The 16,508-nt window shown below is 32.9% G+C and overlaps 1 protein-coding gene across 9 annotated transcripts in view; it reads right to left on the bottom strand.

The window, feature by feature from the left end:
- The window catches only part of LOC143082445 (myotubularin-related protein 13-like), a 78,223-nt gene that overhangs the window by 6,384 nt on the left and 55,331 nt on the right, over window positions 1-16,508 (bottom strand). For 5 of the 9 annotated variants that reach the window (XM_076258105.1, XM_076258100.1, XM_076258103.1 and 2 more), the window contains 11 exons: window positions 12,985-13,029; window positions 10,716-10,882; window positions 8,715-8,888; window positions 8,137-8,241; window positions 7,502-7,687; window positions 7,039-7,219; window positions 6,417-6,541; window positions 5,868-6,092; window positions 5,052-5,349; window positions 4,127-4,288; window positions 2,209-2,369 (listed from right to left, as the gene is read on the bottom strand). In XM_076258105.1, the coding sequence (XP_076114220.1) occupies window positions 2,209-2,369; window positions 4,127-4,288; window positions 5,052-5,349; window positions 5,868-6,092; window positions 6,417-6,541; window positions 7,039-7,219; window positions 7,502-7,687; window positions 8,137-8,241; window positions 8,715-8,888; window positions 10,716-10,882; window positions 12,985-13,029 (1,829 nt within the window). The remainder of the gene's footprint in view (window positions 1-2,208; window positions 2,370-4,126; window positions 4,289-5,051; window positions 5,350-5,867; window positions 6,093-6,416; window positions 6,542-7,038; window positions 7,220-7,501; window positions 7,688-8,136; window positions 8,242-8,714; window positions 8,889-10,715; window positions 10,883-12,984; window positions 13,030-16,508) is intronic. The other 4 variants (XM_076258107.1, XM_076258102.1, XM_076258106.1 and 1 more) reach the window with 1 other exon arrangement.

Below are 16,508 nucleotides of genomic sequence, written 5' to 3' on the forward strand. Positions count from 1 at the left end.
CCCAACCAAAATGAAAGGAAAACTATATGAAAAAACGATGTCCATGCCATAATTTTGTACAGGAATATAGAGTTGGTTAATAAAAAACAATTTACATTTGATCAGTGTTCTCCCCAGGATTTTTGGATAGCGCTGTGGTAATCGCGTAATTTTCGACAATGCTCAGTAACTTTATCGCGGCACGCAGTTTGTTTGTAATTGTTTTGTTATGTGTTTTTATTATATTATGCTGTTGATGTTTCCTCTTGTTATGATGTCCTCATCATGCTCATGAAAGTTACAGTGTACCCCTTAATGAGGCTTTGTTTGTTAATGTTATTGTCTGGATAAAGAAGAAGAGTATTTTTTTCTCCATTGTAAATTCATATATTAAATCCTCATACTATCTATGTATAAAACTGGAGAAGTCTTTTTCCATGATGGGTCTACACCAGACATGCCTGTGTGAAGATTTCTTAGCACTATCAGGTAATGTTGCAGAACATGTAAGGACCAACAATAAAGTCATTGTCAGCTTCTGTTTCAGTGTTTGGTTTTGTAACCAACTGTAGCAGTGTACTGTTAACCTTACGACGTTTGACAGGAATTAACATTTTTTTGCATGAAGATTTCTCATTTTTATGACCTTAACGTTTTATAATATTTAAATGGCCTCATCCAAGCTTGACATTGAGACAGTAAAATTTCTCAAGTCGTATCAGCTTGGGTTTGTTTTTCTAATCATATGCTCTCAAATGGCTAAACAATTATAAGTTCGAATAGGGGATAATGAATACTTAAAAGACTTGCTCATTTTCGGGGTTCGTATGGATAGTAAACCCGGCAAATAATTTGTAACAGACCCCTGTGTTTGATCGTTTTTAAAATCCTCGTTTGTTCAAAGTTTGTAAAACAAGTTTGTGAGTGACGTCGGGAAATGCGGTCAATTCATTTCATCTCATTTCATTCATATATGCCTCTATATATTCTTTAAATTAAAAAAATAGATGTCAATGTTGAAATCTTTGTTTATTTTGATCTTTCAAAAACGCCATTTTGTAAAATTTATTAGACTGGTCCCGCGGAGTTACTTTAATACAACGGAAATAATTCTTTCAAAAATCGTAAACCAGTCGATCACGTGATCCGAAGTGAAAAATAAGCGGGAAATTTGAAAAAAATTGAAAAATACGAAAAAAAAATATAGCGACGCGTTTGCGTGGGATAGCGCTGCGGTCAGTGCAATAGGACAGCGGGGAATTGCAATAGCGCTGTGCTAAAACAGCCTGGGGAGAACACTGTTTATTTTTCATAGAATTTTCTTTTTATTCATTATAAAAAAGATCGATATTCTGACCATCATGACTGTAGGTAAATATTCATACAAAATTCCCTTGATGTCAAAAGGGATGGCAAAAAAAGAGTTTTCCTGTTGAATAAAACCCAAAATTATTGCAAACTATTTTGAAGCAATATCCCACAAAGAAATAACGTAATTGCCGTAGACTGAAAAATCCCCTTATTGACAGTAGAGCAATTTGATTGGGTATAACGAATTGACATCACGTGATTTTGACGCCATTGAAATTTGAATGTAAACAAACAAGGTCAGAAGGTTCAGAATGGGACAGCATCATACAGTTAGTTACTGACAAACAATTATGAGTTACCAAGCTTGACAATGCATGGTAATAAAAAATGAAAGCTAAGTCTACAGAAAAAATAAGAAAAAAATAGCCTTAGGATAACGACTTACCAACACACCTGGATAATAAAATGTGTGGTGAATGTATGTATTTTATTGTGTGGCAATAAAAGAGTTTGGTTTTCTTTTTCTTATCTGAAAGAATATCATTTGAGCTATCTTTTCATATTCTATCTTTAAATTCTATGTTTTTTTTGGATTTTTTTTATCACACAAAATTGGGTTTTCCATTCATTATCTAAACAAAATATGACAATTGCACAACCCATAACATGAAAAAAAGCCTGGTGGCCTATACTTTTATTATATTTTTGGAAAAGGCACATGATTATAATTTAGACCTTCCCCCAATCTATCTTAAAAGATCTATGGTTTTTTTTTTCAAATTTTCAACCATATCAAGCTCAGCTGAAATATAAGATTACTGGCTCCATAGAAGCCAATAAAAGCTTCACAAAATGAGAGGGGTTGATTTTTAAAGACTTAAATGCCAAAAATGTCACTACAAGCTGTCAAAATCTCACCTGGTGTTTAGTTGAATCAAGAACAAACCACCTCTGTTTCCAGCCTTTTAGAAGTGCCCCCTTTTTGTATAGGTACCCCTCTAATGTTCTATGTTCAGTATTGGTATTTGTTGGTGTAAAGTTCTCATAACTTGGATGAGCTCCTGTTAAAGTTCCTAAAGCTGGATATGAAAACAAAAGATATAATTAACATCCATTGAAGTTAGCTTGCTGCATTAGACTTAACATTCAATACACAAAATATGATTTCAAATTACGAAAAGAATTAAGTCACAATTAAGGCTAATAAGACACTCACAAATTTTATTCAGTACCATGGTGTTATTTAAACTTCTAATAAAAATAATTTAGCCAGTCAACTCTTGTTGGCATTTTGGGACTTTTAGACTACTTTCATATACCCTAACATTTAAAGGAGAATCAGTGGTTTAGTGAATTAAAGTTTATTTACTGTATCATTAGTCTGTCAATACTGAGGTTATGAGTCTGAACAACCTTGTGGCAAGTGTCAGTTCAACTTCAATCTTGATTGACAAGGATTGTCAGTTTTCTACCGAAAGTCAGTGGTTCTCTGGGTACTCTGGGTTCAATCCCCAATAAAAACTGACCACCATCATATTGCAAATTGTGCTGAAAGGGTCGTTGAACACCAACTAGAGGCTGTTTCGCTCACCTTGGTCTATGTGAATATTAAACAAAGGACACAGATGGATTCATGACAAAATTGTGTTTTGGTGATGGTGATGTGTTTGAAGTTCTTACTTTACTGAATGTTCTTGCTACTTACAATTATCTCTATCTATAATGAACTTTGCCCATTAGTAACAGAGGAAAATATTTTGTAAAAATTTACAAGAATTTACCAAAATAAATGAAAATTGTTAAAAATTGACTATAGAGGGCAGCTGGTTGTCCAATTCATCTGAAAATTTAAGGGCAGATAGATAATGACTTGATCTACAATTAACTCCTGTCAGATTTGCTCTAAATGCTTTGGTTTCAGAGTTATAAGTCAAAATCTACATTTTACCCCATATGTTCTATTTTTAGCCATGGCAGCCATCTTGGTTGGCTGGCTGGGGTACCGCACACATTTTTAAACTAGATACCCCAATGATGATTGTGGCCAAGTTTGGTTAAATTTGGCCCAGTAGTTTCAGGGGAGAATATTTTTGTAAAAGATTACAAAAATTTATGAAAAATTGGTAAAAAATGACTATAAATGGCAATACCTCCTTAAGGGGTCAACTGACCATTTTGGTCATATTGACTTATTTGTAGATCTTACTTTGCTAAACATTATTGCTGTTTACAGTTTGTCCCTATCTACATGTATAATAGTTTTCAAGATAATAACCAAAAACAACAAAATTTCTTTAAAATTACCAATTCAGGGGCAGCAACCCAACAACCAGTTGTTTGATTCATCTGAAAATTTCAGACCAGATAGATCTCCGTTTGATAAACAATTTTATCTCGTGTCAGATTTGCTCTAAATGCTTTGGTTTCAGAGTTATAAGCAAAAATCTACATTTTACCCCTATGTTCTATTAATTATTAGTCATGGTGGCCATCTTGGTTGGTTGACCGGGTCACCAGACACATTTTTTAAACTAGATACCCCAATGATGATTGTGGCCAAGTTTGGTTAAATTTGGCCCAGTAGTTTCAGAGGAGAAGATTTTTGTAAAAGTTAACGACAACGGACGCCAAGTGATGAGAAAAGCTCACTTGGCCCTTTTGGCCAGGTGAGCTAAAAATCAATCTATTCATCCCTAACAATTAAAAAATGATCTTATTTAACTAACATATCAAGCTGATAAATAACTCCAGCTGTTTGAAAATTCCTTTCCCCCTTTTTTTCTACATTTGAACTACTATTACTAGATTCAGCTACTATTTTTAGCTTAGTACTTACACATTCCTCCTGATGCAGAGCTGCTTTCTGAGCCTCCAGCTCGAGATACATTAGAACTACTATTACTAGATTCAGCTACTATTTTTAACTTTGTACAGTTCTTTGGGACATGAGACATACACTTTTCATGGCAATTATATCCACAGTCAGCACAATGCATACCTGTAAGATTAACATTCAAAATATATTTATTAAAACTTTTCTTTTTCACAGCATTTCATAGATATCCTTCAGTTCTTAATGTTAGCCTTACAAAACCAGCACAGAGCTAACTAAAAGAGGTAATAAACAGCAAATATATGGTTTTTAATATTTTTATAAAAGGCAAAATAAACATTTGTGTTTTATAAGTTCTGTAAATATCCTGAATACAGGAGACTATTTAACAGGATTTAATTATTAGCTTTAATTGGCTTCAACTCACTTTTGGTAGATGCAAGTAGTCATAGATCACTACTTTGTGTCGTTTGTCTTCTTCTTAGTTGCTTTTTTGTGCTCTGAGCATTAAGCCATTTCCAACTAATTTTAACAGTTTGTTCTTGAGTTGTTTGATGTTATACCACTGTTCAAGGTAAGGGGAGGTAACAAATATATTAAACCACACCCCATTCTTCATGTACTTGTACATAGTCAGGTGGCTGTAATCTAGTGGTATCTAGGATTGCTGTCTGTCATAATTGTTTTTTGTTTGTTTGTTTTTGTTTTCAGCTAAGTTCAGGCTTCATTTTTCTATCTTAAATTGCTTCATATTTGACATGTGGAGGTTTTCACAGCTAACATTACAGTATGTGTATGTTCATTTTTGACTATTGTACATTGACCTATAGCTGACTACACCCTCACCCTTGGTTTGAATAGTTGCCCAACTGTCACTCATCTTACCATATTTCCTTATTGTTAAAATTATTAAGGTTAAAGAACTCACCCGTCTTAAGAAATCCCCATAACACCTGAGAACAATAATCACAATAAGCAGGTGTAGTGTATGTAAACTTCTCAAAACGATGCGGCTGACTAAATCTTTTTGCTGCTTCACCGAGCATTTTTCCTTTCACTAGAATTTCTAAAGTCGAACGTTTATGAATTGATCTACCATGTGATCTGAGAACTGATAATGAGACATCTTGTCTCGTAGAGTCACGTGCTGGTCCTTCTAATTTATCCCAGATTATTTTCCATTTCTGTTGCAGGTGCCCTAAATCTGTTTGCACTCTATGTACTTCCTACAAGCAAATCGAAATATGACTTTATAATACTCATATCAAAAATATCTACAATCAGAAATTGACATGTGTCATGTATTATATCTCTAACAGAAAATATTCAACACATGTTCTAATTCAGAAATGATGAACATATGTCTAAATTAAATAGAAAAGCTTTCCTAGTTTATCAAAATTTGATGATCAAAGATGGCCAGACAATGTACTACTTATCAGCAAAGAAAACAATCATGAGTATATAATCTTGAGCCTCCATCTGGTGTAAACATCTATTCATCATTGAAGTCTATACTGTGACAATGATATTTTTCTATGGAATATATTGTTTGGTTGCTGTCTTATTGATATTAACCACGTAACTCTTACTATTAAAACTGTATATGCAAATAACTATGACAAATTCCCTCATTTTTTCACTGATTATACTGTGCTTTGATTTTTTTTTTACATTTTACTATTTTAATAGGTTGTACAGTTTAACATATATTGTAATTTTACTTTAACAGATTATACAATACCTGTAACAAAACTTTGAAAGATTCTGGTTGTTGAATTTGAACATTGTCGAAACATATATTGACAACTCGACTAGAACTTGGATTGCCTTCTACAGTTACATCTTCATTCAAGGCCAGCTCTTTCTGAGCTGTCTCAATCTCATAGGGAGGACCATGGGCCAAATCTTCATCAATGTAATAGTCCCAGATCTTCATGTTTGCTAAATTTGAATATGGTCTCAAAACCTAAAAAATATTTAAAACAGAAATTTTTTTTCAAAGAATTTTGAAAATCAAAATATTTTCTCATAAATACTTCATCAGTTTTGCCAAAGTCTGAGTACAAGCATAGCTAAAATCTGTATTTCTTTAATGATGTGTTTGTTGTTCACTTTTACCCATGAAATCCACAAAAATATATAGTATCCAATGAATAACAGTGAATACACAGCAACATACTTTCTTTTAGTAATATTGTATACATCAAAGGACTTGAAATGATCTATGACCCATTTTGTGATGTATAGCATTTACTTATCTAGCATTAAACAATATTTAAGTTATACAAACCATTTCTTGATCATGAAGGCTATACATAAAGTTACAAAACACTGTAGATCGTCTGTGATGTTTCTCGATATAATCCCATACTGACATCCCTGGGTTAGACTGGTGCTGGTGTCTGTACAGGAACCCTGAAAAAATATTATTGGTCCATTATCAGTAACTTTAAAATCTAATGAACCTAAGTTAATACGGCATTAAAAATTATTTACCCAGAGGACACCATGCCTCACTCACACTTTCTTATTTCCATGTTCAGCAAACTGTTCAAACTGGGTATAAAACATTATTTGGCATGTATAGTAAACTTAATAATGGACATATCAACACAAGGTCAAACATTACAACATCAATTGATAAGGCCAGTTAAAAGCGTTAGATTTGACAAGTATATTTGACATTACAAAGCTATGATTAGCATTTTTATTTAAGGTTAGTTGATTGATTCAGGCACAGGGAAGACATATAATGCCATATGATATTTTCTAAACTCCAAATTTATTGTGTGTGCAATTTAAAAAGCATTATTTTTGTATGTAGGTTTTATAGTGATAGGATTAAGAAAAATATTCCCTTTAACATTGTATAAAGATAACATAGACAATCTAGTGTAACATATAAACCATACCATCTTCATCAGTGTCGTCAAACTTAGATGCTTTCTTTTCGTCCAGGATCCAACCACTTTCAAATCTTTCATATTCATTGTCCATCATGAATGTCCTGAATCTGTTTGACACATAATGATAGGCCAGGAACTTCAGAAAGAACTGGTTGTACTCAAATGACAATGGAAACTGATTGTGTATCTGTTTAAAAACAAAACAAAAGTTTATTCAAATTTTATGTAACTTCCAAATAATTGTGCATGCTATATGATATTTTGCTATGAGAATTTTGTACACAGAGTTCCAGGTTTGAAATTTATAGGTAAAAGACATCTTGCAGTGAGAATATTAGAACAAAAGATTGTGTGTATTTTTTCTTTTAAATGATTATCAATTTTCAATATTAAGGAACAAAATTATCATTACAGTCCTTGGATGATATCATACCTCATATTTTTACCCAGAAATGTTATAATATCTAACCTGATGGACAACATCAAGAAACTGTAAAAACAGTGGTGCAAATCCACTGGCTTGATTGGCTGCTGTCTGGTTACTACGGTGAGTAAATCTGTGACCAAATGACAACCATTCCTTTTCAACAAGACACTTGAAACCTTCTATTGTTCTGTAGAAAGGATCCAACAGTATTTGTGCTGCAGAAACCACCTTTTGAAAAGATAAAGAATGGTCCAAATATAAATATAATTGAAATCAATATTCAAATTACATTTGTACTATGAAATCATTTATTTTTACAGATGACAAACATTTGTATTCAGGGTTACATCAGAGTCTGCATACAAACCTCCAGAAAATTTGCATTTCACTCAATATAATTTGTGACTCATCGACATGAAATCTGATTACAAATTTGTATTCCACAAATTATAATGAATCCATAGAAATTGTACATATTTACTGAAGTGTTTGTATGTTAAGAGTGACATTTTCAATGTACATACAAAAAGTTGTGCATATTTATAGTAGTTCTTTTTTTAAATATTTAAATCTGACTGTTGTTTTGATATATCTAAGCTAAGCAGGATATACTTCCATAGACAAATACTAACAGACATGTGTTGTTGGTTTCTTAACATTATGTTTTTCTGCCTCACCTGAGTAGTGATATCCCAACCATCTTCCAGACAGATCATTACAGAGGATCCCTGTACATCTAACAGATCAACTGTGGCACCAGCTAACTGCATTATATTCTGTACCTACAAACAATAAAGTAATACACCACAACATGCTTAATTCATACTAGACATAGACTAAAACCGTCTAGAGTTCACATCTTGATGATTTGGTGCAAAAAAAAAGTCATCATAGACACCAGGCTAATAATTATGTAAGGAAGTCAGAGATTAGTCTTCAAAAGACTTATTAGTGAAAAAGGCCAGAAAAATACCAGAAATACCAGAAAAAGGCCAAGTAAAATAACAAGCTGAAGAATATTGAGGAACCTTATCCATAACATTACACAGTTTTTACAGACTTAACTCCCCAAAAAAATCCTCACAAATAGGAATTTCATTCTTTTTTAGAAATCAGCCTGTTTTGGGTATTAATTTTGGATATTACTAAACTTATGTATAGAATCACATGCAACAAGCATTCAGGTATATCTACAGTTTTGGAAAGACTTACATACAACAACCATTAGTTCCTCTAGACTTTTCTATAGTCTTACCTGTAACAACCATTCAGATTCCTCTACAGTTTTGTAGAATGTGGCATCAGCTGACGGAGTAGTGCTAGGTACACATGCCCTACTTAACTTCTTGAAGCTTGCCTTCACATGTCTCACTTCATAGAAGTCTACAGGTATAAAATCACATTTGGGAAAAGACTCCATCTTTATTCCCTGTAATATAATAAAGTATAACAAGAATGTATCCATAGTACACGGATGCCCCACTCGCATTATCATTTTACATGTTCACTGGACCGTGCAATTGGGGTCAATACTTTAATTTGGCATTAAAATTAGAAAGATCATATCATAGTTAACATGTGTACTAAGTTTCAAGTTGATTGGACTTCAACTTCATCAAAAACTACCTTGACCAAAAACTTTAACCTGAGCTTCACACTATCTTCTTCTTTGTTCAGTGGACCATGAAATTGGGGTCAATACTTTAATTTGACATTAAAATTAGAAGGATCATATCATAGGGAACATGTGTACTAAGTTTCAAATTGATTGGACTTCAACTTCATCAAAAACTACCTCGACCAAAAACTTTAACCTGAAGCGGGACGAACGAACGGACGAAGGAGGCACAGACCAGAAAACATAATGCCCCTCTACTATCGTAGGTGGGGCATAAAAATGAAATGGATTGACAGATCTTATAAAAATTCAGATTACTCATACTATTAGTTCTAAGGCAGGAAAGTTTCCACTGATTTTCTTCCAAAACTGATAACTTAAATATGAATATGTCACAAATATATGTTTAGCATAAGATTACTTCCCTTTTGTAACCAAAGAGCATGATTCTTCTCTACAAATTGATATCGTCACCACTGGAATTCAAACCCTGTTCGCCTCTGTTACAGTCAGTGTGTTAACCCACTGAGCCAAAGAATCAATTCCCTAGCTCAGTTGATTAAGACTGGCTTTATATGTTCTACCTGTACTAAGGGGAAGTAACCCTGCTACACTATTCCCCCACCACAAGAGTCATCATATCTTTATATATGACTCTTAACAAGACAAACCCTGGCTGATACACTATTTCCCCACCAAAAGAGTCATCATATCTTTATATATGACTCTTAACAACACAAACCCTGGCTATACTCCAGATCACCATAGTGGATTTTTACCTTGGGTGCAAAATGTAACCAAAGAGCATGATTCTTCTCTACAAATTGATATCGTCACCACTGGGATTTGAACCCTGGTCGCCTGTGTGACAGTCAGTGCGTTAACCCATTGAGCCAAAGAATCAATTCCCTAGCTCAGTTGATTAAGACAAGCTTTACATGTTCTACCTGTACTAAGGGGAAGCAACCCCGCTACACTACATACAGAAAACAAGAATGTGTCCATAGTACACGGATGCCCCACTCGCATTATCATTTTCTATGTTCAGCCGACCGTGAAATTGGGGTCAAAAATCTAATTTGGCATTTAAGTTAGAAAGATCATATCATAAGAAACATGTGTACTAAGTTTCAAGTTGATTGGACTTCAACTTACTGTAATCAAACACTACCTTGACCAAAAACTTTAACCTGAACGGACGCACAGACGAACGGACGGACGAACGGATGGACGAAAGCACGAACGGAGGCACAGACCAGAAAACATAATGCCCCTCTACTATCGTAGGTGGGGCATAAAAATATATAATTTTCATGTTCAGGGAATCGTAAAATTGTGGTCAAAATTGTAATTAAGATTATAATTTTAAAGGTTACATCATTATTAACATGTGTACTAACTTAAGTACACAGTTGAAGTTGATGTGACTGTGACGACAACTTCAGGGTAAACTAACTTAACCAAAAACTTATGCCTTATACGAAACAAACACAAACTAAAATATATAGTGTCCTACTACTATCATAAGCATAGCATAAAAGGTAGCTTTATGAAAATTCTCAATGATACTAAAAAAACATAATCTGAGAAAGATGAATGCACCAATGATAACTAGTCTTATCAATTAGGAAAAATTACCTTCATCTGAGCCTTCTCTCCCAGTACATACAGAGACACTCTCTTGAAACCTTGAACTGAGTTGTTAATGATGTCACCTTGAGTTATTGATATACCAGACGACATAGATGAACGTGATGGGTCAGTTGTTTTCGTTTTTTCCTTGATACTGCCAATTCTTCCGAAAGCTGAAACAAAATAAAGTACATATTAGTTTAAGAATAACAGTCACCACATGATGTCAAACTGGCCAATTGAACTGACAATAGTACATATATTTTTAAAACACATCTATGATCAGTACAACACCATAGTAAATGTATAATAAGTTTAATTATAAATATACCTAAAAAATAAATTATACTGTTTAAATTAAGAAATTATAAAAAGAGAATTTAAAAGATATCATTCCTGAAATTTAATCTTACAAAAATAGTTTTAAAAAATCTTTGTTTTTATATTTCTCATGAATATAACCCACATTTTAAAGAATTGAATTCATCTTGTAATGTATATGAAGATGTTGAAAAAGCATCCATTATTGCTGTTTTCAGAAGTACCATATTTCAACTATCTATCCCCAATCACTATCTATGGGCACTATGTTTCCTGTACATGCCAAACTTCCATACTTGTTAGTGTCATTACAAGTTATATCAACATCAATCATAATACTAACTTGACAATTGTACAGTTGGGCTGCTATACTGTTGTTAGTAATGGTATATTCCATCATTTATAATCAGTACTGGTTTAGTTTGAAAATTTTGTGTCTTCATATACCACAATTTAAATCTGTTTTTATCATTACATATTATATCAAAATCAGTGCAGATATCATGTGTCTGGTAAAAATTCAAAAATAATGTTGCAATTAAAACAAAGCACAAGGTTCACTTTTGGAATAAAATAGCCTAAAATATCAATTTTATCATAAAACACCAAAAAGTTCACAAATTGGTTTGTAAATGGGTCTATTTCAAAAGTCTTAATGCTCAATAAATTAGTTCTTTTCATAAAAGTGCATAATTCTCTCCAAATTAGGCCCATTTTGGACATTTTGTTAAATTATGATGATTTTGGGCAATTTTAAGACCTAAAAGCTTTAGAAAAAATTTGGCCGCCACCTACGATCCAAAATCTTTGCAACCAAAAGATTCCAAATGTGATAATACAAATTATCAATATATATATATATATATATATATACACAGTATCTCTTTTTGGATCGTGGATGGCGGCCAAGGTTAATTATGCCAAAAACAATTAAAGTTTTGTACAAAATTGACCAAAATTGACCTAAAATACAAATAATGTATATGTAAGGGGTCATAGCTTCAAAAATTTTAAACGAAGGTGCCAAAAAAGTATATTTTAGTCTTAACAGTATTTTCACAAGTATTTCTATATGAAATTTGTAATTGTTTGGCCTGATTTAAAAACCATTAAAAATTTAGGGACAATTTTAACCCTTCGTGAACCTTCGTGAACCTTCTCCTTCCCTATTACCTATTTATCTTTTATTACATAATTTACAGTGGCACAACAGAAGATCAAACTCATTGTAGGCTGTTAACCATCTATGACATAGTACTTGAACTCATGTGATATTTGTTTGTTATAATGTTTCGCTACAAAGTTCTTTTTAAATAATTAAGCCTGGGTTTTAAAGATTTTTTACATTGCTATATATCATAACATTTCACAAGGAGATGCTGTGGTTTGAATTGCAATGGTTTCTGATACTGTGTATATAATGGTAAAGAGGTGTAATAAGCTCTGGTTTTTAATAAGTTGTGAAATATACTACAATTATGTCTGAAGCATTGTTAATATCTTATTCTTATCTTTAGCTATGAAAATCGAATTTGAACATAAATATTTATTGTTGTCTATGAAATGATGTGTTATTAAATAAAAAAGTAGATAATAAATTGCAGAAACAAGATCATTTCTACTTTGAAAATGATTCAGATTGAGTTATGTGATATTTTCATGTTTTCATCTAAACAAAAGTTTTTTACTTATTAATTGCATTACTAAAAATTTACAAACACAAATAATTCAATAAATAAAATCAATTATTTAATTAGTAAAATCAATTAGTCAATTATAATTGCTAAAAAATTTGAAACTACAATGAATTATTTGCTGCACACGCAGTACACTGTTAAAACATATATCTAAGCATGACACACAAAGATCGGCCGCCATTTTATATGGGCAGATAACTCTGCAGAGAAAATCTAAGTCACTTCAGTGCATGCAGCAATATATGTTAAGCATATACTTTGCCATGAGCCTCTCGATCTGGTTCTCCTAGGCAATGTTAAAACTGAAATATATATATTATATATGGTATACTTAAGTGAAATATAAATAACTAGGCCTGAATGTTATAAAAATTATGGCTGAAAAAGCAAAATATATGTAATAGCTATCCTTCAACCAACCATTATATTATATTTGTTATAGATATATGGTAAAAAAAAAAAATGAAGATAATTTGGATTTTTAGGCCATTGTATATGGATTTATATTCTGAAAAAAAAAACAACATACAAATAATGTCATCTAAACATTTGATAAATACTGTGTGTAAAACCTTTACCTGATATATTTGTATTTTGGACATGCAAAAATTAAAAGAGTAAATAAGAGAGACATTGTAAGAACCTTGGAGCCATCAGCTCCCACCATACATAATAGAAACAGTGGCTCATGCTGCATTTAGAGGACTTCACCCTATGTCATCATATACACATTTATTAGGTATTTGGTCACGTCACCTTCTGCTAAAGCAAACTATTGAATGACAAGAGTGCACACGCTGAAATGTCTCGCCTTCTATACTAATCATTGATATTATGTTGATAGTCCTAAGTATAAAGCTAAGCTTTATAACAACTGTACCATAAACTTAACATTAACCAAGATAACTAAACAAAGACCAATGAACCTTGAAAATGAGGTCAAGGTCAGATGAACCATGCCAGGCAGACATGTACAGCTAACAATGCTTCTATACAACATATATAGTTGACCTATTACTTATCGTTTAAGAAAAATAGACCAAAACACAAAAACTTAACACTGTGCAATGAACCATGAAAATGAGGTCACGGTCAAATAAAACCTGCGCGACTGACATAAAGATCATAAAATATTTCCATACACCAAATATAGTTGACCTATGGCATATAGTATTAGATAAAAAGACCAAAACTCAAAAACTTAACTTTGACCACTGAACCATGAAAATGAGGTCAAGGTCACATGACATCTGCCCGCTAGACATGTACACCTTACAATCATTCCATACAACAAATATAGTAGACCTATTGCATATAGTATGAGAATAACAGACCAAAACACAAAAATCTAACTATAACCACTGAACCATGAAAATGAGGTCAAGGTTAGATGACACCTGCCAGTTGGACATGTACACCTTACAGTCCTTCCATACACCGAATATATTAGCCCTATTGCTTATAGTATCTGAGATATGGACTTGACCACCAAAACTTAACCTTGTTCACTGATCCATGAAATGAGGTCGAGGTCAAGTAAAAACTGTCTGACAGACATGAGGACCTTGCAAGGTACGCACATATCAAATATAGTTATCCTATTACTTATAATAAGAGAGAATTCAACATTACAAAAAATTTGAACTTTTTTTTCAAGTGGTCACTGAACCATGAAAATGAGGTCAAGGACATTGGACATGTGACTGACGGAAACTTCGTAACATGAGGCATCTATATACAAAGTATGAAGCATCCAGTTCTTCCACCTTCTAAAATATAAAGCTTTTAAGAAGTTAGCTAACACCGCCGCCGTAGCCGCCGCCGCCGTAGCCGCTGCCGCCGCCGGATCACTATCCCTATGTCGAGCTTTCTGCAACAAAAGTTGCAGGCTCGACAAAAATGTAACTGCAATTTTTTAATTGAACTTTTGCAAGTTTGAACAAAGAAATCTGAATATGCATCAATCAAAAATTAATAAATCAACTTGGGTTGATGTAGTCCATTATTTTTATGATGACAAATTAATGTGTAAAGCTATTCCGAATGCATAATAAATGTACATTCAAAATTAGCTAAAATGCAGCATTTAGTTTATGATTTGAAAAGTATGAGCAGGAAGTAAAATAGGAGTTAATATATATATACAACAAGAGTGCACACGCTGAAATGTCTCGCCTTCTATACTAATCATTGATATTATGTTGATAGTCCTAAGTATAAAGCTAAGCTTTATAACAACTGTACCATAAACTTAACATTAACCAAGATAACTAAACAAAGACCAATGAACCTTGAAAATGAGGTCAAGGTCAGATGAACCATGCCAGGCAGACATGTACAGCTAACAATGCTTCTATACAACATATATAGTTGACCTATTACTTATCGTTTAAGAAAAATAGACCAAAACACAAAAACTTAACACTGTGCAATGAACCGTGAAAATGAGGTCACGGTCAAATAAAACCTGCGCGACTGACATAAAGATCATAAAATATTTCCATACACCAAATATAGTTGACCTATGGCATATAGTATTAGATAAAGACCAAAACTCAAAAACTTAACTTTGACCACTGAACCATGAAAATGAGGTCAAGGTCACATGACATCTGCCCGCTAGACATGTACACCTTACAATCATTCCATACAACAAATATAGTAGACCTATTGCATATAGTATGAGAATAACAGACTAAAACACATAAATCTAACTATAACCACTGAACCATGAAAATGAGGTCAAGGTCAGATGACACCTGCCAGGTGGACATGTACACCTTACAGTCCTTCCATACACCGAATATATTAGCCCTATTGCTTATAGTATCTGAGATATGGACTTGACCACCAAAACTTAACCTTGTTCACTGATCCATGAAATGAGGTCGAGGTCAAGTGAAAACTGTCTGACAGACATGAGGACCTTGCAAGGTACGCACATATCAAATATAGTTATCCTATTACTTATAATAAGAGAGAATTCAACATTACAAAAAATTTGAACTTTTTTTTCAAGTGGTCACTGAACCATGAAAATGAGGTCAAGGACATTGGACATGTGACTGACGGAAACTTCGTAACATGAGGCATCTATATACAAAGTATGAAGCATCCAGTTCTTCCACCTTCTAAAATATAAAGCTTTTAAGAAGTTAGCTAACACCGCCGCCGTAGCCGCCGCCGTAGCCGCCGCCGCCGCCGGATCACTATCCCTATGTCGAGCTTTCTGCAACAAAAGTTGCAGGCTCGACAATAAACATCACCAAATATATAGAAGGAGGAACAAGATGTTAAATATGATATCATATACAGTATATTTACATAAATTGATCACTGTAATGAAAAACCAGTGAAAATGATTAAATATAGACCTATGCTAATATACGACTTTCAACTATGACAATTTAGAAAAAAAATATATTTGTCAGGACATGGTGATACAGTAAATTTGCATATGAACTAAAATAAAGCCAGCTTCATTCCCACTTTAAGCAAAAAGTGCAATGATTATAAAGGTATATACCCAAGTCTTCCATGCATTTTGAAAATAAAAGCAGTCAAACCTTCTTCCCTTACATTGCTTGTATATGTGTTCCATAACCAATTTTGAAGGATTTACATAATAACCTATAATATGAAGGCTTTAAACAGGAAATTAACAAAACTTGAAAACGAGAATTAAATATAATGAAAATAATAAAGTATATTAACAGAAAGGAAGAAATAAAATTTTACCACAGACCACAAAATAAAATAAATTATAAAATAAAATATGAAA

Source organism: Mytilus galloprovincialis, chromosome 7 (assembly GCF_965363235.1).
Source record: "Mytilus galloprovincialis chromosome 7, xbMytGall1.hap1.1, whole genome shotgun sequence".
In the NCBI taxonomy this organism is placed as follows: Eukaryota; Metazoa; Mollusca; class Bivalvia; order Mytilida; family Mytilidae; genus Mytilus; species Mytilus galloprovincialis.